The 23,046-nt window shown below is 53.5% G+C and overlaps 4 protein-coding genes across 6 annotated transcripts; 3 read left to right on the top strand and 1 right to left on the bottom strand.

Moving 5' to 3' along the window:
* Positions 1 to 1,798: 1,798 nt before the first annotated feature.
* On the bottom strand, positions 1,799 to 4,818 carry C22H1orf50 (chromosome 22 C1orf50 homolog). Its single transcript, XM_058855455.1, has 4 exons — positions 4,660 to 4,818; positions 3,741 to 3,827; positions 2,598 to 2,729; positions 1,799 to 1,990 (listed from the first exon to the last, which is right to left on the bottom strand). Exons 1-4 carry the CDS (start codon positions 4,816 to 4,818, stop codon positions 1,799 to 1,801), a joined length of 570 nt encoding a protein of 189 aa, XP_058711438.1.
* On the top strand, positions 4,677 to 11,601 carry P3H1 (prolyl 3-hydroxylase 1). Its single transcript, XM_058855319.1, has 15 exons — positions 4,677 to 5,476; positions 5,843 to 5,995; positions 6,155 to 6,344; positions 6,803 to 6,934; positions 7,683 to 7,822; positions 8,481 to 8,570; positions 8,681 to 8,733; positions 9,078 to 9,199; positions 9,376 to 9,503; positions 9,593 to 9,688; positions 9,796 to 9,946; positions 10,416 to 10,533; positions 10,712 to 10,787; positions 10,953 to 11,093; positions 11,172 to 11,601. Exons 1-15 carry the CDS (start codon positions 4,817 to 4,819, stop codon positions 11,289 to 11,291), a joined length of 2,370 nt encoding a protein of 789 aa, XP_058711302.1. The 5' UTR covers positions 4,677 to 4,816; the 3' UTR covers positions 11,292 to 11,601.
* A 634-nt stretch (positions 11,602 to 12,235) lies between these two features.
* On the top strand, positions 12,236 to 17,909 carry CLDN19 (claudin 19). 3 transcript variants are annotated; one of them, XM_058855436.1, is made up of 5 exons: positions 12,236 to 13,052; positions 13,915 to 14,079; positions 14,287 to 14,374; positions 14,784 to 14,930; positions 17,208 to 17,909. In XM_058855436.1, the coding sequence occupies exons 1-5, from the start codon at positions 12,830 to 12,832 to the stop codon at positions 17,272 to 17,274; spliced, it is 690 nt and encodes a 229-aa protein (XP_058711419.1). In that variant the 5' UTR covers positions 12,236 to 12,829; the 3' UTR covers positions 17,275 to 17,909. The 3 variants fall into 3 exon arrangements, with proteins under 3 accessions (XP_058711419.1, XP_058711421.1, XP_058711420.1); XM_058855438.1 differs by lacking the exon at positions 17,208 to 17,909 and adding an exon at positions 15,020 to 16,491; XM_058855437.1 differs by lacking the exons at positions 14,784 to 14,930; positions 17,208 to 17,909 and adding an exon at positions 16,356 to 17,195.
* A 1,971-nt stretch (positions 17,910 to 19,880) lies between these two features.
* LOC131587517 (claudin-16-like) lies at positions 19,881 to 22,936 on the top strand. Its single transcript, XM_058855454.1, has 5 exons — positions 19,881 to 20,640; positions 21,041 to 21,143; positions 22,098 to 22,253; positions 22,393 to 22,635; positions 22,857 to 22,936. The coding sequence occupies exons 1-5, from the start codon at positions 20,527 to 20,529 to the stop codon at positions 22,934 to 22,936; spliced, it is 696 nt and encodes a 231-aa protein (XP_058711437.1). The 5' UTR covers positions 19,881 to 20,526.
* The last annotated feature ends 110 nt before the right edge of the window (positions 22,937 to 23,046 follow it).

Genomic DNA, 23,046 nt, shown 5'->3' with positions numbered 1-23,046 from the left:
AAGATCTGGTGTTGCTGTAATTAGCACCACACAAAGCCCATGCAGTAATTAACTTTCTCCCTTCCAAGTTAAGATTTAATAGCATGCAGTAAAATCAGACCCAAGGCGATGAAACAAGCAGAGAAAAACCCTGTCAAATTAGGCACCTGTGACTTGATAAGGAATTAATTATAGCCTGGTCTAATACTACTACTAATAATAATAATGATAATAAATTGCTGAGTGCTCCAAGTGAGGAAAGACATTGAGAAAAATGTCCCATATTGAATCCAAGGAGCAGCTTTCAGCCATGCTGGGATGTAGGTGACCTACTGCACTGGACAGAGCTGGGAGAAGAAAATCTGGGACAAAAAAAAATCCTGGGCTGCTAGGGAGCTGCCCCAAACCTCCCAACCTCTGTAACACCAGCAGGGAACAGGTCTTCCCATGAAGAACTGCCAGCAGCCTTGAAAATCTATCAGAGCAACTCCCAGTGTGTGGGAATGAGGACAGAGGGACACCAGAGATGGGAGGCAAGGCTGTATCCTGCAAAAACTCCAGCAATGGCGAAACACAGTGACAATGCTGGTCCCCGAGGGTTTCCATTTTGCAGATGCCCTCACAGTTCTCCACCAAGAAGCACCAACTCCATCCATAGCAGGCCCAGACCCCAGGGTCAGAATTCAGCTCCTACAAGTGGTCCCCAACCCTCCCATGTTGCCCGTGGAGGTGGCAAGGCCATTGTGTACATGCAATGCCTGGAGCAGCATATAAGGTCACCTTGTCATGGCAGGAAAGTGAGCAAGTCATGGGAGGATCCAACCAGATCTAGTGTTACATGCCAGGATCCAACCTGGACATCCTCTCTGTCAATAAATTCCAACTTTGGCTCCTCACAGAAGAGCAGGCAAGTTCCTGAAGGAGCCCTGTGTGGCTGGGCAGAGGGAGGATATCTCCTTGGCAGCTCTGATCTTTACTTTTCCCTAGTTTTCCTAGGTGGAAAAAAAATGCTGGAGGTGTCCTACCAGCTCCATGTGCCACTAAGTCTCCCTGGCAAAGCTAAAGGTATTTTTGCCATGCAGAAAGACCACAGGGCCTGTTTTGGTGATACATGTGAGATCAAAGTTGATTTATTTTAGTCTCCCCACTGCTCTGGCATAAAGTCATCCAGTATCCTGTCTCCACCTGGCAGCTCATGCACTCAGATCCAAGGGGTAATGCATGAGGATGTGAAACACACATCATCTGGAGAGCACCTGCATGGCACTACTAAGGATGTTCTTTCCAGAGAAGAGAGCTTCAGGTCACCCCATGTTCCCAGCTCAGGGATCATGACCAGCTAGGACAGAGACCAGAACATTCATCACATCAGGCCCTTTGCCACAGGCTTTTGACCACTCTTCCCAGGCCATAGTGCTCTCTAAACATGTGCATTTTAATAAGGGGAAAAATCCAGCCCTGAGATTATTATTACCTGACTCAAGCACTCACAGTGATGTACACCAGAGCCAGGCAGATAGGAGATGTTATTTTACAGCATTATCACATCTGCCCCAAGAATTTCTGCTTTTTCCTCCAAGTGCTCTTGGAACTCACACCTTCTGGTACCACCTGCCTCTTGCTACAGCTTGGCATAGATCAATGAAGTAAATTATTGAATTACTAGAAAATCCAGTAAGACTGAATGCAGAATTAGTCTCCTTAAAGCACAGAGCAATCAGCATTTTTGTTTCTTGGTCTCTTTCATTGCCCTGCCTTTGGCAGCGTACAGGCACTGTGTCCCCTCACTCAGGGACTCTGCTCAGGGGATCCTGTGTGGTCACTTGTGTGATTTGGTCAGGCCCTGGAAGTTGGGCTCCGTGCACGGGGGCAGTGCTGCCTGCCGGCTCAGTAGCTTCTCCAGGACAGTTATTTCAGCATCTCGTCTCTCAATGTCCTCAAACGGAGTCCAGGACATGTCATGCTGGAGCTTATAGGCACCAAGAAATTCATGGGGGGTGGTACCCCATTCCTGGTGGAGAAAAGAGAGATTCCATCAGTGCTCAGTTTCCCTTGGAACTAGGCTGTGCTGTCCCTCAGCCCTGCCACCTTCAAAGCAGCCCCAGCTACATGACCATCCCATTTCCTAACCTAAAAATAGGCTCAGCTACCCTGAGTCTAAGATCAGGTCAAGCTCCAGCACTGCTGACACAGGAAGGTTTGTGGACACAAAATCTCCCTGACCTGCCCAGAGCTTTGCCCTGAAGCCTTCACCCTGCATGTAAGAAAATGGGTGGTTTGGAAGGAACCATCCAAAACCATCCCCTCAGCTGCAGCTGGGCTGAAAGAGCCCGTCCTGCCAGGCAGCCACACTAGCCAGGAAAGGCTCAGGGCACATTGGCAGTTCTTCCAGACAGAGAACCACAGGTACCAAGAGACAAAATTCAGGTCCATGCCCCAAAAGGCTTCTTGCCATTCTCCACCAAGAGCCAGGGAAGTCCATAAGATGGCTCTGGCCCCAGCAGGCTAACCCAGAGCCCCATCAAGCTGATGCTTTTGCCTGAGTTCCATATGTTCCCAAGCACCAGAAACAGGACTTTTTTCTCCTCCCTCCTTCTTCATGGGCTGTAACCACCCACCTTAGGAGACAGGATGGAGAAATACCGCTGCCCACTCTCCCGCCTGTACATGTAGTAAATATTTCCTGGCTTCTTCACAAGGTTGCAGGCCACGTGGTTCAGATCAGCATCCCTGTTAGCTTCATCCAAGACCTGGAATACACAAAACTTAACATTTTTACACTTGAAATAAAATGACAACATGCTATTGCCTCTCAGCCATAGCCCAAGACACATCACTTGACCTATGGGTCATTGATCTCCCTGGCACACAGGAAGGAGATGTTTTTCCAAAGAGATAAAGTTTTTTCTGATTCTTCCCTGTCAGTAGGAATTCAGAGAACCTCTCCACAGAGGTGGAGATACCTCTGCATCTCACTCCAGATTCACCTCTACACTTGGCACCTACATCCTGGGCTTATTCCTCATCTCTGCACACAGCTGCTGGACTCTGGGGCCTTCCTGCTGTGCCCCGCAAGGGAAGGGGCAGCAAACAAAGGAGAATTCATCTCCCCAGCTCCACCACCTGACTGCTCCACTGCTCCAGCTCCACCAGTTAATGATTACATGATGTAATGGCCTCAATGGCAGTGAGCCAGTTGCAGTGACTGGCAGATCCTTCCCCACTCTGGCTCCAGATTTCACCCCTAAGGGTGAAGGCTGGATTGATGAGCACAGCCAAGCCCTGCTGTGTGCTGCTGGGACCACTCACTCCAGCAAATGAGCTAGGATCAACGGGAAAGCCAAGCTTATCATCAGCTAAGAGCTCATCTCTCCCAGGGCCTCAGATCCAGCTATGGACACATCATCGCTTCACCAGATTCTTCCAAGAGCACAGTGCACACACAGGTCACCTGTCCCAAAACCAGAGTCATCTCTCTCTGTCCTGACAGCCAAGCTGTTTTGGATCACCTGCCCTTGCTCCCCTACTTTTATTCAAAGTCCTTCCCGGTATGCTCAGGATGCAGGGAAAGCACTGAAATCAACCCTTCCCCATCCCCCTTGATACTGGACAATAAACCTTATTTTTCCATCAAATCTTCTCTGCTCAGCTCCTGGCCTCAACTCACACCTAGGCCACAGCTCTCCCCAAATGCCCAGCAGTGGCAGCAGATGCTCATCACCCCAGGCAAGGCAACGAGCCTTCTGCCCATCCTCACTCACCTTGCGTGCCTGCTCCTGCAGGTACCGGATCTGCTCAGCGATGACTGTCAGCTTGCTGCAGGCGTTTGCTCGGACAAAGTCATCGGCCTGGGAGAGAAAATCAGGGCTGGTGAGGACAGGAAGAACCGCAGCCCTCTAGACTGTGCTGAGCCAGCTACGGTCGAGCTCAAGGCATCAACAGAGCTAGGGAGTGCAGGAGCAAGGACCAGGAGCTGTCTGGATAGGCTGAGGGGCAGTGAGGGGGAGCAGCAGGATATACTGGGAGGCACTGGGTTGGACTGGTAGTGGGATGCACTGGGAGGAGGCAGTAGGACATACACTAAGCATTTGGGTGAACTGAGAAGCTCTGGGGGACATCACTGGAGTACAGGATGTGCTAGGAGGCACGGGGGAACAGTGTTACACAGTGGAGGACACTGGGAGGACCAGTTGGACATATCAGGAAAAACTGGGGTGGACTAAAAGGCAGGGAATCACTGAAGCAGTCACAGGACATATGGATCTAGGACAGACTGGGAGTGTGGGAGTGGGAGGCGTCTGTAAACGCTGCTGTGACCTAAAGATAGTGGGACATACTGGGATGCAGCAGGGCATACTGGGGTGGGACTTCAGTGGGATGCTCTAGGAGTCACTGTGGGGCAGCACAGTGGGAAGCACTGAAATGCAATGGAAGGTTCTGGAGACACCAACAGCGTGGGAACTCGGGAAGATACTGGCACAGTGAAATACTGGGAGGGGACAGTGGGAGATGGTGGGAAACATCACAAGACACACCAGGAGGCCGCCGGGGCCAGCGGAGAGCAGCGGGACGTTCTGGTAGGCACCAAGGCCGCCGCCGGTCCCGGAGACAGCCGGGAGGCAGCGCGACAGCGAGCCCAGCCCTGCCCCGGCAGCCCCTCCGCTGGGACCCGGCCCTCACCTGCTGCACCTGCCGGGCCAGGGCCACTAGGTCATCGGGGTCCCCGACGCGGCCGGCACGCCCGGAGCTGCCCTCGACCAGGGCCAGCCCGGGGTCGGGACCGGGAGTGGGACCGGGGCCGGGGCCATCATCCCCCGGTTCCGCGCCGCCCTCCGCCATGGCCCCACGGCTTCCGCCCGGCGGGGCGGCTTCCGCTGAGGCGTCAGCACGCGCGCTGGGGGCGGGGCCATGGCGGCGCTCTGCGGCCGCTGATTGGGCGGGGGCGGGGCGGGGGCGGGGCCAGTCCCGCTCCGCTGCCCGGGCGGGGGTGCCGCGGCCCGGCCGGCGCTCGGACATGGCGCCACCGCCGCCGCCGCTTCTGCTGCTGCCGCCGGTGCTGCTGGCGCTGCTGGCGCGGGCGGTCACGCCGCAGGAACCGGTCCCGGTCCCGACCCTGGCAGCAGGCGACCCGCCGTTGCCCGCCCAGCCCCCGGACGCGCTGTTCGCCGCCGGTGCCGAGGCGTACGCGCGGGGGGACTGGCCCGCCGTTGTGCTGCAGATGGAGCGGGCGCTGAGGGCGCGGGCCGCCGTGCGCTCCCGCCTGGCGCGGTGCCGCCTGCGCTGCGCCAACACCACCGCGGCTCCGGCGGAGGGCACCGAGTCCCAAAGCGACCCGGTGCTCCGGGACTTGTGGTACTTTCGGGCGCTGCTTCACCGCGCCGCCTGCCTGCGGGACTGCGGGCCCTCCGCGCCCTCCCGGTACCGCCTGGCCGAGGAGCTGGACCGCGAGTTCAGCCGGCGCAGCCCCTACAACTACCTCCAGGTCGCCTATTTCAAGGTGCGGCACCGGCAGCGACGGAGGGAAGGGAAGGGGGTGGCCCACCACGACGGGATTTGGGACGGGCGGGATGCATGGAGGATCCCGCAATCAGGCGGGAGGATGGACGGGTGGGACCGGCGATCCCGGGATGCCGGGAGGGTTCGGTGTCTGTCCCGGCAGAGTGCGGTTGCCGACCGGCAGCCCCGGCTTTGCCCCCCGCTCCTTCGCGCCCCCCCCCACCAGTGCCACGTCGGAGCTCGGCGGAGCCGCCCCTGTCACCGCCCTCCGGGCCGGGATGTCCCGGGATGTCCCGGGATGTCCCGGGAGCGGGTGTCCCCCCCGCTCCGCACCGGATCCGCGCTGCCTCACCCCCCTCTCACACAGATGAACCGGCCGGCACAGGCGGCGGCGGCCGCTCACACTTTCTTCGTGGCCAACCCCGGGCACCAGGAGATGAGGCAGAACCTGGAGTACTACCAGGCTATGGTGGGAGTCCACGAGGATGACTTCACTGACCTGGAGGCCAAACCCCACCTGGTGAGACCCTCCCCTCCCAAAGCTGCTGTCCGCTGTGGAACCCAGGACAAACACACCACAGCTGAGAGCTCATGAGATGCCATTGCGGTGGGGACGAGGTGAATCCATCATGGGGAGTGGAGCACTGAGATCCCCTCGTCATTTCTCATCCCTCCACAGAGAGAGTTTCAGCTGGGTGTCCGGTTCTACACAGAGGAGCAGCCAGCCGCCGCCATCCTGCACCTGGAGAAGGCACTGGAGGAATATTTAGTGGCAGACGCCGAGTGCCGCGCTCTCTGCGAGGGACCGTACGACTACGAGGGCTACAACTACCTGGAGTACAATGCAGACCTTTTCCAGGCCATTACAGGTGGGAGCCATGTCTCTGTATCCTCTCACAAGAGTTGAGTACAATTCTCAGCAGATTGGTCCCCCTGGGGTGGGGGTGTGGGGTCCCTGAAGAATGGAAACCCCATCCTAGCTTTCACTAGGGAAGGTGTGGAGAGTAAGTGGCAGGAGGTGTTTACCTGCACTTAGCACTAGGGCTGATGCCCAGGAGTCCTCCACATTCCAGGGAATATGGGAAGACAGAAGAGAGCCCTGGAGAGGGTCACCAGGGAGGCTGAGGATGGCTACTCTGTCCTGAGAGAGCACCACAACCCCACCACTGATCAACTCAGAGGTGGACAATGCCCATCCCTGAAGGTTTTCCACTTCCAAAAAGTTTGAAACAAGCCCAGTATGAGCAGGATGTTGGACACCCCTCAGGGTCCTGCCCCCCAGCCCGTGGGTGACCATGAGCAGTGACATGCGGTTTTTCTCTGCCAGATCACTCCATGCAGGTGCTGAGCTGCAAGCAGGGCTGTGTCACAGAGCTGGCCTCACAGCCTGGCCAGGAGAAGCCTCTGGAGGATTTCCTGCCCTCACACTTCAACTACCTGCAGTTTGCCTACTACAACAGTAAGCAGCTCCTCACCCCATCCTCTATGGCTGTCAGCACCAGGCACTCAACTCTGCATTGAAATCATGATCCTCAGAGTGGTTTGGGTGGGGAAAGGACTTTCAAAAATAATCTCATCAGTCCAACTGAAAATGAAGGGACATCTAGCACTGGTCACTCAGATCTCCCAGAGCCCCATCCAACTCGGTCTTTAACACTCTGGGCAGTCTCTGCCAGGGCCTCACCACTCTCAAAATTCCCTCCTTATGGCCAACCTAATGCTGCCTTTCTTCAGTTTAAGACAATTCTCCTTGTCCTCTCACTATAAACCTTGATAAAAAGTTGTCTTCATCTCTCTTGTGTCTGCTCTTGGTATGGGAAGGCCATAGATCTCCCAGGAGCCAACCTGACTCATTCTGTGATTGTGTGATTCTGTGATTCCACATGTAAATGGGGTAGGAAGCTTCAGTGGCTGGAAATTGCAGGTTTGCCAGTAAATGGTTGTGTCTGGCTTCCTGTAAATAGGCTTTGTAATGTTTTCCAAGTGAGAAAAGTACCCAAGCTATACAAGTACCCCTGTTTTCTGTTGTGATGCTTTCTGGAGACAGGAGAGCACCACAGAGTCTGAATTTTGCCTTTGTGACAGCAGTTATCCTTTCTCCAGGGGATCTGCCCTGGAACACAAGGACTGTGTCCCCTCCACACCTGTCTTTGTTCTGCCTCTGGTGTCCTTGGACATGCCATTAACAGCCCCATTTCTCATTGCAGATGGGAATTATGAAAAAGCCATTGAATGTGCCAAAACCTATTTGCTCTTCTTCCCACATGACGAGGTGATGAAGCAAAATTTGGCCTATTACACTGCTGTCCTGGGGGAACACCTGGCCAGACCCATCCAGCCACGAAAGGTGAGCAATCAGATGGGACAAATGATTGCAGGGACACCTTGTCTTCTCACTAGGGACCTCTGCAGAAGTTGTAGGGTCTCCTCCATGCCAGCTACTGAAGGTGGGCAGAAATGGGTGGATTTAAGGTCAGATAAGCTGGAAAATAGCTGAAAAACATCACTGGCAAAATGTCTTAGGCCACGTGAAGCTGGATGACTGGCACAGATGGACCCATTCCTGAGAGAGGGGGATGTGAGGGGCAGGTGGATAATCTTTATAGGGGGATCTGAGCCCTCCTCTGTTGCACTCTTCCACAACTGAAGAGAAATTGCTTAAAAAGGAGAGGATTTGGCTTCAAAATAGCCAAATCTATTGGGATAGCCAGGTCCTGCCTGGGATATGATAGGCATGGATAGGAATCTGCCCCACACCAGTTGGAGCAGGGAAAGGGAAGCTGCAGAAGGACCACACGTGCCTCTGCTCAACTGTCATCTCCCCAGGGTTTGTCCACAGGGAAGTTCAGACAGGATGGGGAAAGCCACCTTCCTTGCCAGCTGCCAGACGGAGCAGGAAGCCAGGCTGCGGGTCTGGACCACAGGAATGGTGTAAACCCACACCTTCCTGCCCACACCTGGGGTCTTTCAGAACCCTCACCCCATCCCTCTGCCCCTTGCCACAGGAGATCCAGGTGTATCACCGGCAGAGTCTGATGGAGAAGGAGCTGCTCTTCTTCAGCTACGACGTCTTTGGCATCCCTTTTGTGGACCCGGTGGGTGGTGTGAGACCAGGGGGATGCAGTGGCCAGATGGAATGCAGATGAGGGGTCTGTGTCCTGGCCAGATCCTTGTCCAGCTCCTGATGTTGTTCTTCTGGCTTCAGGACACATGGACACCTGAAGAAGTGATACCAAAACGACTGCGAGAGAAACAGAAGTGAGTGCTCTCCCCAGCCAAGCTCACCCAAACCCTTCTTCCTCTGTGGGCTTTGGGCCAGGGGCCATGGTATAGAGCTTGGGCCAGGGGAAATTTTGATGTTGGGACTGGAAGAGGCTGCTGGAGGGCAGAACTTTACTTCCCATCTGCCCATGGGATGATGGGCACGTGTAGGTCACCCCAAGCACCTCAGAGTGAGGGATGTGTTGAGGTGACTCTCTCCAGTCTAGGTGCCAGCTTCATTACTGGCACCTGAGACAACTTGTCCTGCCCTTGTGTTAGTGGCCCTCATTTCTGATGTGGGGACAGTGGGGTGATGGTGCTGATGGCTGCTGCATGCCCAGGGTGGAGCGGGAGACAGCAGCACGCATCTCTGAGGAAATCGGCAACCTCATGAAGGAGATCGAGACACTGGTGGAGGAGAAGGCCAAAGAGTCTGCTGACATGAGCAAGTTCATCCGAGAAGGTGGAGAAGGCCAGGAGGGGAGGTGGGATGGGGACCTTTGTGACCCCTGCTGCCAGCTCACAGTTCCTCCACACATGGGTGGCAGCAGGAGCAGGTGGTGGGACCACAGCTTCCCCCAGCCACCCCAGAGCTGGTGACACCTATCCCCACACCCACCAATCCCATTTGTGCCACAGGTGGCCCTTTGGTGTACGAAGGAGCCAGTGTCACCATGAACTCCAAGGCCCTGAATGGCTCCCAGCGTGTCGTGGTGGATGGAGTCCTTTCTGCTGAGGAGTGCCAAGCACTGCAGAGACTCACCAACGTGAGGGACATGTGGAGCAGGCAGGGATGGCTGGAGGATGCTGAGGGGTCACATCCCATCAGACCAGTAACAACAATCGGGTTTTGCAGGCGGCTGCCTCGGCTGGAGATGGCTATCGGGGGAAGACCTCTCCTCACACTCCCAGTGAGACCTTCTATGGCGTGACTGTCCTCAAGGCCCTCAAGGTTGGGGTGGAGAAGCAGGCGGTGGGGACAGGGGAGGGTAGTTTCAGGCAGTTTTTCCCATGCCCAGCTGGGGCTGAGTCCCTGTGCTGTTTTTCCCTCCTCCACAGCTGGGCCAGGAGGGCAAGGTGCCCCTGCACAGTGCCTACTTGTACTACAACGTGACGGAGAAGGTGAGGCGCATGATGGAGTCCTACTTCCGCCTGGAGGTCCCACTCCACTTCTCCTACTCCCACCTAGTGTGCCGCACGGCCATCGAGGGTGAGCGTGCCCCAGAGGAGCGAGTCCCACCCTGCCTGGACCTCCTCTAACAGCTGCAGTGGTCTGGTCCTGGATCTTTCTCTGGAGACCTCCTTGCTGCTCCCTAACCCACTCCTTTTCCCAGGAGGGTGTAGGAAGCTTGTCCCTAAGCCCAGTTTGGGAAGATGAGCAGCAGCTCTGCTGGTTGCCTCTAGCAGGGCAGATGGCTTCATGCCATACAGGATTTCATCACTCTGAGGCATTTTGGGATGGGTGCTAAGAGAGACTGTGCCTGGAGGGCCATGGAATTCCTAATGGGACAAGTCAAGAGGGTTTTATGCCACCCAAATGGCTTTGCATGATCCACACTCCAGCAAGTGGAAGTGCTTTAGGCTACACGTGACTTTCTTGTAATCTCCAAGCACGGGATACTTGGGGATGGACCCTGTTCTTGCACAGAGGGGTCCTGACATGCCCTGTTCTACCCTAGAGAAGCAAGAAGGCCGGAGTGACAACAGCCACGAGGTGCATGTGGACAACTGCATTCTCAATGCAGAGGCACTGGTGTGTGTGAAGGAACCCCCAGCCTACACTTTCCGGGATTACAGGTACTGGTGGTGGCTGTCAGCTGCAGCTTCTCCACCATGATTTGGTGGCACCTGGGTTGGGAGGAGCAAGGTGGGAGGACACCAAACCTGGGCTCTCCTGCCTCTGGCTCTTGCCATGGTATTGGGGAGCTCTGGTGATGGTTGCTTGTCACCTCCACTTGTCCCCTGCTCCCTTTAGTGCAATCCTCTACCTCAATGGAGACTTTGAAGGAGGAGCTTTCTACTTCACCAAGCTGGATGCCAAGACTCAGACTGTGAGTAGCTCAGCTCCCAGGATCCGTGTGCAGCACCAGATCCAGCTCCTGCCTGTTGGCCCTGTCCCCTGGGAACATCCCCTGAGCCACTGCAAAAGATGAACTTGGGTTGAGGGGATCCAGCTCAGCCCTGACTGGGCTGTCCTGGTCTCCCACCCTTGACAGGCAGAGGTCCAGCCGCAGTGTGGCCGTGCTGTGGGCTTCTCCTCTGGCTCAGAGAACCCCCATGGGGTGAAGGCTGTGACCAAGGGTCAGCGCTGTGCCATTGCCCTCTGGTTCACCCTGGATCCTCGGCACAGTGAGCGGGTGAGCTCCCTCCCGGCAGCACAAAGGGGTGTTTTGGGTGGGACAGCAGCTGTGCTTACACCATGGGTCTGCCCACAGGAGCGTGTGCAGGCAGATGACCTGGTGAAGATGCTTTTTGGCATGGAAGAGGGGGATTTGGAGCCAGAGCCGGAGAAGGAATCACCAGCTGCCGTTGTGGTGGGGAAGGATGAGCTGTGACATCCTACAGGGATCCTACAGGATGTTTCTGCTGGGACTAGTCATGTCAGCATTGTGGCTTCGGGCTGCACAGCCATAAGGGTGACATATGGGACCCCCTCTGCCCCCAACCCAGTTGGAATTGGAGATTGCTGTGTACTGCCCCTGCAGCATCCAGCATCCCCCTGCAGAGCTGGCCTGGGGTGTGTGATGAAGGCTCAGGGGTGGGTGACATGGTGCTGACGGGTGCAAGATGTGTGCCTTTCCTGAACTTGCAGCTATTTAAGTGCCTTCTGCAGAAAATGAGTGAATAAAGGTATTTTTTTTCTAAGCTGTCGTTTCTGAGTGGGGACTGAAGGCTGGTGCCACGCTCTGGCTGTTGTCAGCGTTGGGGTGCAACTTTTCCTCCTGGCAGACATTTACCCAAGAGTGTTGTAGCCCTGTAGCCTCATAAAGGTGTTTGAGGGACAGAAGGTGCCCCAGGGACAGTAGAGGCAACACAATCTCCAGCTGAGCATCCTCTGGACCCTCCTCCCATAGCGTGGGAAGGAACCCACCATTCCAGGGAGGAGGGAACCGTCCTTGAACAAGAAGGACATTGAGCACCCTGGCAGGCGGGGACAGGGCACTGAATTGTTCCCGCAGATGTCTGGCCATTACCATAACCATCCTGGGAATGTGGGCAAATAAATCCTGCCCCATGTGCAGCCACCCAGCACCCCCATCCCACTTGGAGGGGTGGGCAGGGGCAGTCTGGAGGATGATTTCTCCAGGATGAAGATAGGTTTCCAGTGGAGGCTGCCCACCATCCCAGCATCCACCCCCAGCTGCCGGAGCGCGTGAGCAGACTGCTGATGAGGCCACGGCGGTTAACGATTGCCAGGTCCTGGGGCTGCAAGGGGCTTGGTGTCACCAGGGTGGTGACACGTGTTCCCCACACCCCCTGTCCCTCTCCTGCAGGCGTACCCCGCTGACAATGGCTTCTCTTGTTGAGTGCCATGGTGGCGTGGTGTGCCTGAATTCCCTCAGTGAATGAACTGCTTCCCTGCTCCCTGTTGAATTCCTGGAGTGACCTCTGGGGGGGTCCCAGCCCACGGCAGGGGGTCAAGGACAACTTGGGGGTCAAGGTAACTTCCCACACACCCCCACCCCCTCCACCTGTTGGGGAGCCCCATTTTCCCACGTCCCTCCACTGTCGTTTGAGGGACATCTCCCTCAACACCCAAATCTCTCCCGTAGGACCCAAATACCCTCCGTGCCCCAAATCTTTCCCTTCAGACCACATTCCTCCCTTTAGGATTCCAATCCCTTGCCTCCAATCCCAAACCACTCTCCTCAGACTCAAATCTCCCCCCTTCAGACCTAAGGGGAGTCCCCTCCATCCCCCTAATCCCAACCTCCCAATTCCCCTTAAACTCCAGCTCACCCTTTAGCCTCAACTCTCCCACTCCACTCTTTGCCTTCACTTCAAATCCTCCTCCCTTCCCTCCTCCCGAGCCGTTTTCCCTCTGGGAGCCTCCGCTGCGGTTCTTTCCCTCCCTTCTGCATCCCGCGGGGCGATGGGCGGCGGGGCTCGGCAGCTGGCCGGGTACCTGGCGGCTGTGGCCGGCTGGCTGGCAGCGCTGGCCGCGGCCGTGCTGCCGCACTGGAGGCAGAGCTCGTATGCCGGAGACGCCATCATCACCGCCGTGGGGCTCCACGAGGGGCTGTGGATGAGCTGCGCTGCCCAGAGCACCGGGCAGGTCCAGTGCCGCCTGCACGACTCGCTGCTCTCTCTCGAAGGTGGGTACGGGGACACGGAGGGTGAGACGCGCTGCTTGTTCCCCCTCCCCATCTCTGCCTCGGCTCTGAGCTCCTCTGGGATCCTGAGCTGCCCTTGCCACGCTGTAACTCTGAGCCAGATGTGGGTTTGATGTTCCCTCATATGGCTCTGAGCCCCTCTCTGTGTTTGAACCCACCTGTAGGGGTTTGAATACACATCCCCAACAGCTCTGTACCCTTTTCATGTCTGGATGCCTCCTTCCCTTGTGGATCTGAGCTTCCCTGGCCCCTCCTGCAGCCTCAGTCACCTTCAGGTCCAAGTCCTTCTTGCCCCCACCCCTATTGTAGGTCTGACTCCCCTCAGAAGGGTCTGAGTCCACTCATCCACTGGTCTGAGCCTTGATGTGTGTCCAAGCTTCCCTCTCCCATCCTGGGCCCCAATCTCCCCACCCTGGGACTGAGTCTTTCTTGGTCCTGAAGGTTTGAGCTCCTTTGTGTGGCTGGGACACTCCTGGCCCCGGCAGGTTTGAGCTCCAGCGTGGGCAACGCATTTAGACACCGACAGTGCCCCATGGGGACATCAAAAACATGACTGTGCATCACCCTTTTGGCATTTGGGGACTGTGGTGCTGCCCAGCTCAGCCCAGTCATGAGCAAGATGAGGGTGGCAGGGAGGAAGGTCAGGGAAGGCACTGGGGGCAGTGCCCTGAGCTGAGGTCTCCATATCTGCTGGGTGGGGAGGACATGACCTGGGAGCTGCACAGCAAGGACAGGGTTAATAAGGACAGGTCCACCACCAGCATGGAATGCAGTGAACTTGCTCCCAGTGCCTGCCTGTGGCCAAAGGCACCTGCTGGGAGCAGTTTTTCTTCCCCTCTTGCAGTTCACATCCAGACATCCCGGGCTCTCATGGTCATTTCTCTGCTCCTGGGCTTCTTTGGCATCATCGTGAGTGTGGTGGGCATGAAATGCACCAAAGTTGGGGAGGAGGATCCTGTCACCAAGAGCCGCATTGCTGTTGCTGGAGGTGTCCTCTTCGTTCTCTCTGGTAAGGCAGCTCTGTGCCTTAACTACATCAAAGTGCAGGAACCCTCAAACACCTTTCTACACTGACAGAGGAAGGGAGCAGTTTGGTGAGGGCTGGGTGTCACTGCCAGCCAATGTTTGATATCTCACTGCAGAGGGCTTTGCACTAGGTGATGTTTAAAGGTTCCTTCCAGCCCCAAGCACTCAGTGATTCTGGTTCTGTGCCCAGGTCTGTGCACGCTGGCTGCCGTGTCGCTGTACGCAACGCAGGTGACCCATGAGTTCTTCAGAGAGAGCATCGTCCCCATCAATGCGAGGTAAGAGCCCAGCTCAGGGGCTGCCCTTCGGGATTCTGTCTGTCCCTGACATCCCACTGCACCTCCCCTCGCTGGTTTTGGTGGGGCACAGCGCTGTGGGTCGGTGTGCCCCACAGCTGGGACCTCTGCCAGCCCTCACTGCCACCTTGCAGATGTCCCTGATGCTTTTGTTGTTACCAGCTGGGACAGGGTAGTGGTGGATATGTGGAATTTCAGCCCAGGGGAGGATTAAAAGATGGGGGCACGTGAGAGCTGGATATAGCCAGCAGAAAAAGTGGGGATGGAGAGGGAAGAACCAAAATCTGCCTCGGCATCATTGGTCACCTCACCAGGGCTTCGAGCATCCTATTGCCCATCTCAGTTTGCACCTCTGCCTCTCCCTGATGATCCCTCACCCCTTTCACCACAGGTACGAGTTTGGCTCTGCTCTCTTCGTGGGCTGGGGGGCCTCCAGCCTCTCCATGCTGGGCGGGTCCCTCCTGTGCTGCTCCTGCCCTGCCCAGGAGCGCCGAGGCCAGCAGTACCAGCGGCAATCCCAGCCCTCCACAGCCCGGGAGTACGTCTGAGCACAGCCCTGCTCTCCTGCTGCCTCCCTGCCCTCCCAAAACCACACCCCGTGAGACCTTTCTCCTCCTTATCTTCCAGGTTTCAGCACCATTTTCAGTGCCAGCCTCTACAACAGAGCTTTTAAGTGTCACACCTCCCGTATCCATCACTGCCATGCTCTCCTCAGCCGGAGTTATGGCCATGTCTGTCTGTCTGTCTGTCTGTCACAGGGATGCTGGGCTCCACAGGGGCACAGAGCCAATCCCACTGGGTGTCCTGCACCCAGTCCCAATCCTGTTTTGGAGGAACCCAGAGCTTGGTTTTCCTGGGATGAGCTTTTCGCTTCTAACAGCACCAGCTCCCCTCGGGGTTGAAGCATCCCCACACCTCTGCTCTTGGCAGAGGGATGTTTTCAGGGTGCAGCATTCCCCTGCCTCACTGCTACTGAAAAGCAACACTTTTTAAATTATTATTAATTATTATCGATTCCTGCCTGGAGGCCTGTTGCTCCAGCTGAGCTCTGCCAGCCCAAACCTGCCTTGGGCTCATTGCTGTCCTTGGCTGTGCCTTGTTAAACAAGAATAAATGGGTTTGGGCAAATTAAAGCAGCAAAAAGAGGCTCTGAACACAAAGGATTTGTTTTTAGTTTTGGTGCCCAACACAACTATTTTGAGTGGCAGATGGACAGAGCCCTGAATTTTGGTGCCTCCCTGCTGGGTCCAAATCCCTCTTCCCCACCAGGATCACCTAGTGAAGGTTCCAAACACAACCTGCTAATTGCCTCCACCTCTTTGTACCTCTAATCTTCTGCTAATAATTGTTTTGCAACTTCCAAAGCTCCAATTTCATCTGTAAATCCTCCAAACTCCCTGTACTCCATCCCTCCAGCTCTGCTGCAGGTGTTGTGCCAGCCAGCCCACAGGGAAGGACACTGGAAATTATCCAAACAGCTTCACTATCTAATTTTTTTTATTATTATTTTATTTTTAAACCCAAATATGAAGAGAGATTATTTTTAATTTTTTTATTATATTTTATTTTATTTTATTTTATTTTATTTTATTTTATTTTATTTTATTTTATTTTATTTTATTTTATTTTATTTTATTTTATTTTATTTTATTTTATTTTATTTTATTTTATTTTATTTTATTTTACTTCATTTTTATTTTATTTCATTTTATTTCATTTTACTTCATTTTGTTTTACTTCATTTTATTTTCTATTCCTCTGCTTTATTTTACTCTCTTTTTCTCCATTTTATTTTCTTTTCCTGTATTTTATTTCCTTCCCCTCTATTTGATGTTATTCCCATGCCCAGATCTGAGTCCCTGGCTGTGCTGGAGGAGAAGGAATGTTATTTTTTCCCTGGGGGGGAGGGTGATTTCTCTCTTTCTCCCTGGCATTAATTGCCTTTTTCTCTTTTAAATTGCAGCCCCCCTGTAAAATTGTGTCCTGCACCCCTCAGGGGAGAGCAGTGCTTGCAGGCTGGCATCACCCAGCAGGTGCTAAACCCAGATTTTGGGGTTCCCTTTGAAAAACACACACCAAAAGCTGCTGCAGGGAGGATTGAAAAGAAACCTTGTGCTTTAAAACAAACAAACAAAACAAAACAAAACCCCAAAACCAACTAAAAAATAAAAAAGGCCTTTTTATATTTCAGTGTAAAGAATGTTTTTCATCTATTAATATAAATTCCATTAACTTTTCCATGGGATGTGTGGCTTGGAAATGGGGTGGGATTTTTAAATGCTTTTTTTTTTTCTTTTTGTACTAAAAATTGTGACTTGGTGGTATTAAAATATTTTCAATCATGGGCATCTTTCTGGTACTGTCTCTTTTATCTCCCCTCATTCCCCATCTGGACCAGTCCCTTCCAGTAACTCCAGTTCAGAGCCACTTCTGCAGTGGGGCAGGAGCCTCTTCCCCATCCTCAAAGGTTCTTTCCCTTCTGTCTAAATTGTGTCTTTTGCCACGAGTTTCTCTCAAAGGTGGGGATGTGGCCTTGAAAATTTCTTCATTTAAGGTTAAATCCCTGGGAATCCCTCTTGGCCCCTCCACAAGTCTCTTCCCAAGGCTGAAATGCCACCAGCACCTTCCACTTTTGGACATTCTTATGGACCCTATGAGCTGAAGTCTCCCTGTTTTCTCCCATTTCCCATGAATTCAGAGCTGACTTGTGCCTAATTGGGTATTTGCTAATTGAAGCTGATTTTTACTCCCCTGTGCAGGGATGTGGGCCCTGCTCTGTGCATGTTTTTCTTCAGAGATCATGTTTTCCATCCAGGTTTTTGCATGGCTGCTGTGTCATCTTAGCATCCTCATCCTGTCCCCTGCACCTGGACCAGAAATAAATCCCATCCCACCTCAAATCCAGGCATTTGCTGTCCTTGGTGGTTGCTGTGACATCTCAAAGAGTCACCCAAAGGGGATGGACACCCAGGCTGGCACATCAAAGCAGGGGATTTGCCTTTGCAGGTTAAAACAGAGTTTCCCCCCTCCAACACACATTTTTTTTGGTCATTAAACCAGTTTAATGAGCAGTACTGAAGTTTTGGGTTGTATCTTTTGCTTTCAGCCAAACCTCTGGGAAATAACAGTCACTTTTAAATGAAGGAAAAGGGAAAATGACCCCCACACAAAGGCATGCAGAAGAGCTTTTCTCACACCTCTGAGACATGGCTGTTTGAATTTGGTGGTGAATTTTTTGTTAAAAAACAATTCTTACTCACTGTCCTGCCCCTACAGCATCTACTGAGTCCTCTCAAGTTCTCTGAGATGATCCCATCCAAGAAAACACCTTCCTTTTTTTCCTTTCCAGCCACAGCAGGTTTTTTAGTACAATATTTGCTAAAGTTCAAGGTTTGGGTCTTGTCAGCACTTTTTTAACACATGGTTTGGACAAACCTCATGGTCTGATTCTCACTGTCATTAACCCAGAAAAGGAGCTTAATCATTTGACTACTGCTAGTTCTGCTCCTCCACCTGCCTCTTTTCACCCCAAAAAAGGCTTCAGTTGGGGATTGACAAGGCAGATTAATTTGATATATCATAAACTGAGTGTTTAGACAAGCAGAAAATATAAATACACCTATTTTATAGGTGTTGCCAAGACCATGGGGGTACAGTATTGTATCACTTGGGGTCACACATGTCCAAGAACTATAAATTCCTGAGCTGTAAAGGTTGGAAAATGAAGGTTCACAAACCCTTTTGAACATTTTTGGCCCTAATTCAGTGTTACATGCCAAAGCATTAGACCTGCCATGTGCCAGAATTCTGGGAAAACAGGAGAACTCAAAGCCCCAGGAATCTCACACATCAGGCACCTGGGCGTCTCTGCAGGGCTGAAGGATTTGCCAAGATTGGTGTTTTGCCAAAATTCCCACAGCAAAATGCTCCAGAGGATTATCCAGAGGGGAAAAAAAAACCCCAAAAACCACAACAAAAACCAAACCCACCCTAAAAACCCAAGTGCCCCTCAGCTGTGATCCACGAAATGGAAATCTGAGTGTTGCCCATGGGTGTGGGAGATGAGGGTGAGCAGTGGCAGAGCCCAGGGATGCTCAGAGGATGCTGTAACAGATCCTGTGTAATCCCCAAAAAGCAGGGGATTAGAGAACAAACCTGAGGTTTTTAGGGCAGCTCCAAGTGCCAGACAGCTGGGTGCTGCTGCCCAGGGTCAGCAGGGCCTGAGCCATCACCTCTGCAGTGGTTTTCACTTGTTTTCTGCTAAATGAGGAAAATAGGAAGGTCTTAATTATTATCCAAAGAGGTTCATTATCACCCTGGCATTCCAGCTCCTTTCTTTCTTCCAAGCCTCTGAACTCTGGTACCACTCCTGGACCTTAGGCCACCCCAGGGTCTTAGGCCACTCATTCTTAGGCAGGAATTGAAAGGTCTAATTAAAAAACCAGGGGTTATTTGTCCAGGACACACCTGGGGAGAGCTCCCAGCAGGTTTCCAGTGGTTTCCCCACGTGACATTTTTGGGGAGGCTCCGTTCCCAGCCTATGACTGCTCTAACTGCAGGGATGCCCATCATGTCTCAGAGCACAAAGCCCACCTTGGACAGACCTTAAATAGTCCAGAGCAAGTTCCAGCTGCTGCTGAGTACCCCTGACTCCATCAGGTAAATCAGGATCCAATCCCATCAGCACTTAAAACCTTCTAGACCTACATCCCTATCCCAAATCATCAGCAACAAAGAGATTCTGTCATCATCCCACTGCATCCAGGATGAGCCTGCAGTGAAGGTAATGCTCCCCATGAACCCCTTTTATTTATCAACAAGGTTTAGAGCTGGTTTTTCCCAGCATTAAGAATTTCTTTCTCTTCTTTTTGTTTTTTTTTTTTTTTCCTTGCTCATTTAACTGAAGTGGCTGAGCAGATTTTCTTCAAAGGTTCCAAAACAGCTGGGTTGCAGCAGAAACAAATAAGGTTCTGGGGAGTTAGCTCAGAAGGGAGCCTGGGGAATTTAAATATTATTGTAAATTGAAGTCTAAGAGACTGCCCACTTGGAGTGAAGCTGATGGAAGTGCTCAGAGATGATGGGAGAGTGATGCCTCCACTCCCAGTGACCTCCCAAGAGGGGATTTGGGGAGAGAATGGGGCACACTGGGTGTGGGGACCATGACCCTCCTTCCCAGCTCTGCCCCACAGGGAGCCTGTGCCATGCCAGGGTGGGCAGCCTCTGGTGATGATGAGTTATCATCTCATGGTAATTAACCCACGTGGCTCAGAAACTCATCTGGTCTTGCTAATTAACGCATTTGTATGAAGCCCTGTCCAAAGGGCTGTCCAAAGTGGTTGCAGCTTCAGGCAGTAAAATCTTTGGCATTTTGAGTTGTAAACCTGGCAAAGTAGGATTCCTGCCCAGGGTTTGCAGGCACAATGTCCCCTTCTCATAGCTGGGGCACAGCTCCCCTCTCTGCAGAGTTCCTTCATCCAGAGTTCCTCCATCCAGGAATGGAAAACAAATGGTGCCATCCCTTCTGCTCTGTGAAAATCCCTGGCAGCTCCTCAGGGCACCCACATCATGCCCCAGCAGCCTTTGGAATGGGAGATATGTCTTTGGGCTTGTGTTTAAGATTAGGACACCTCCTTGGGACACTTGCTTGTGCTCCAACCTGGATGTTCAACACCTCATAGCTTTTCTTGGAGTAAAAAACAAAAGCAAGAAAAGGCAGAGGATGTACCCACCAAGACAAGCAGGTGTGGAGGTCTTTAGAGGTTCTCTGGAGATGTGCTTAGGTTTTTGTGGCAGCAGTTATTTGACAGTAGTTTCCAGCAGCTCTTGGTTCCCAAAGGGCAAATACTGATGGTTGGCAGGTTCTCTTTGGAAGACAGGGACCCAATGTGGGAATTTCCACTAGAAAATGACTGTGTCTAAAAGCTCTCTCTGCATGTAAACCTGGTGGCCCAACCTTGGCTGAGGATATTTAAAGCATTTTGACAGCAAGTGAGCACTGTGAGACAGGACCCAGATGACTCCTGGGGATCCAGAGGGTGCCTGACCTTGGTGGCACTTTGTCAGTGGAAGATTGGGTGTGTGGAAGTAGCCAGAGAAGAGTTGGTGAACATCTCTGTGCCCTTGCAGGTCAGCCCATGGGTGCAGCCCTGCAGGTGACAGCATTTGGGCTCGCTCTTCTCTCCACACTCTTCCTCCTCCTGGCCACGTGCACGGACTGCTGGATGGTCAATGCTGATGACAGCTTGGAGGTGAGCAGAGCAATCAGCTGGAGGGTAAGCAGAGCAATCAGCTGGAAGGTGAGCAGAGTAGCCACCTTTAAGGTGAGCAGAGCAACCATTGTCCTCAAGGTGAGCAGCTGAGAGCAAGGTGGGTGCCTTGCCACCCATGAGGTTGCACCATATCTCCACAGGATTGGAAAAGGGACGTGGTGGGACAAACCCAGCGCTTTGTGAGTTGAAGGGTTAGACAATTATAGAGATAAGAGGGATGGAGCAGGAGAAAACACAGAGCAGGGATGGGCAGGGAGTCATGGGACACGTGCAGGTGTAGTGGTGGGAGGCTGAAATCTGCCCTGCTGGGCTGGGAGATCCATGGGAAGCTGGGGAGACTCCAGTGCTTTTTGAATGAGTGCCTTTCTCCTGCTTCCAGGTAAGTCACAAGTGCAGGGGCCTCTGGAGGGAGTGTGTCACCAACATGCAGGACGGGGTCAGGACCTGTGACCAGTATGACTCCATTCTGGCTGACCACCCAGGTGAGCTCACCTGGCCTGGAGGCATTTCTTAAGTTCACAGCTCAAAGTCTTCTTGAAAGGGAAGAGGGAAAGTGATTTTCATTGCACTGAGCTGCCCTTTGTCAGTCAGCCACACCAACCTGGGGCTGCTCTTGGTCTCCTGCCCCAACAGCCTGGCCTTGGCAGCAACTCAGGGTTAAGCCAGACCTGTCCTGGGGTCATCAGGCAGGGAAGAGGCTGTGAAGCTGTGCCACCTCACAATAAATGTGTCCTGGCATGCAGAGCCCAGGATTTGCAACCCACCATGCTGCAGGCAGAGCAAGGATCGTTCCCACTGGCCAAGGACTCGTGCCCACAGCTCAGGGACAGTCACATCAGGGTAGGGATGTTTCTCCTGGCCTGCACAGGGTACATCAAGCCCTGCAGAGAGAACCCTTGTGTTGGTCATGACATGGAACAACACAGATTGAGCCAGTGGAGAAGGAAAGCATTTGATATAGACTAAAGGGGGCTGCCACCTTGCTCTGGGGAGAAGGGAGCTTTGCAGGGCACAGGACCATCACAGCTGCTGATGTGATCCATGCCAGCTCTTGTTTTTTCACTGCAATATTGACATTTGCTGTTCAAAACACCTGCTACACAACTTGGAGATAAAACCAGTGTGGACAGCAGTGTCTTCTGCTCAAGAATGGCTTGAGCAGGTGACCACATACCAGGTGCTGATGGGTATACCTTGAGTTGTTTGGTTTCTTGAGCTGGTCTAATCGTAGGTTTAAGTCCTTATTAAGTTTCTGATGAGCTTGTTGAGCACCTTCCCTTGGCCCATGGCAGGGATGGGGTTGGTGGGTTCCAGTGTGATGGCCACTGGTGTGCTGGGTGCTGAAAAGGACATGGGCAGAAATTGGGAGTGGAGAGATCTGTTCCTCTGATAATTCCTCATTCCCATTTCTGGTTGTTTTTAACTTCCCTGCCCAGTGAAGATCGTGGTGACACGGACCCTGATGATCACAGCAGATCTCCTGGCTGGCCTGGCTTTGGCTACACTGATCCTTGGGCTCGACTGCATCACATTCCTCAAGGAAGATCCTTGTGTCAAGCTGAAGATGTGCTATGGAGCTGGAGCCATCCTTGGTGCTGGGAGTGCGTGGCTGGGAGAGCTTGGGAGCAGAGCTGATGTCCCATGGGGAGCTGGGGATCATGCTGGGAGCTGTGGGCACCCCTTCAGTGGGGTCTGGGGATCACAGGGGGTTCTGTGGTTCCTTTTAACAAGCCTCATTCCTCCTAGGCATCCTGGGGCTCATAGGCTCTGTGTGGTATGCAGTGGATGTCTACGTGGAGAGGGCCATGCTGGTGGCACACAATATATTCCTGGGAGTCCACTATGACTTTGGCTGGTCGTGCTGGCTGGGGATGGCTGGCTCCACTGGCTGCTTTGTGGCATCTGTCCTGCTCACCTGCTGCCTCTATGCCTGCACAGGTCAGTCTGGCCCATTCCACCCCATCCTATCTCAAGGCTTTTGCCCTGCAGGGATAAGGAGTGAAGGATCAGCTCAGGGGGCACAGGGGCTTCTTGCAGGGTCCAGCCTAACCAAGGACAACCCCTTTTGTCCTGTCCCTTGTGCCCCTTGCCTGGGGAGGCTACACAAGGCAGAACAGGGCTGAGTGAGGGGCCCCATAAATCCTTTAAGGGCAGGAAGAGGGTGCAGGGGCCCATGCACATCTGTGGGCCTCCAGGTCCTGGTGGAGGTGTGCAGATGTTTACTCAAAGCAGGAACTGTGCTGGAGCTGAATCCCTGTCACCAGCCAAAGCCTGAGCCAGTGGCCAGGTGTAAATACAGCCCCAGCAGCAGGGACATTGGGCAGGTGATGCCTCCCCAGACATCATCTCCAATCCTTGTGCCTGGTCCCATGGAAGTTAACCCTG

Source organism: Poecile atricapillus, chromosome 22 (assembly GCF_030490865.1).
Source record: "Poecile atricapillus isolate bPoeAtr1 chromosome 22, bPoeAtr1.hap1, whole genome shotgun sequence".
Taxonomy (NCBI): domain Eukaryota; kingdom Metazoa; phylum Chordata; class Aves; order Passeriformes; family Paridae; genus Poecile; species Poecile atricapillus.
Note: the sequence above shows the minus strand (reverse complement) of the source record. Positions and strands in the feature narration are given on the sequence as shown.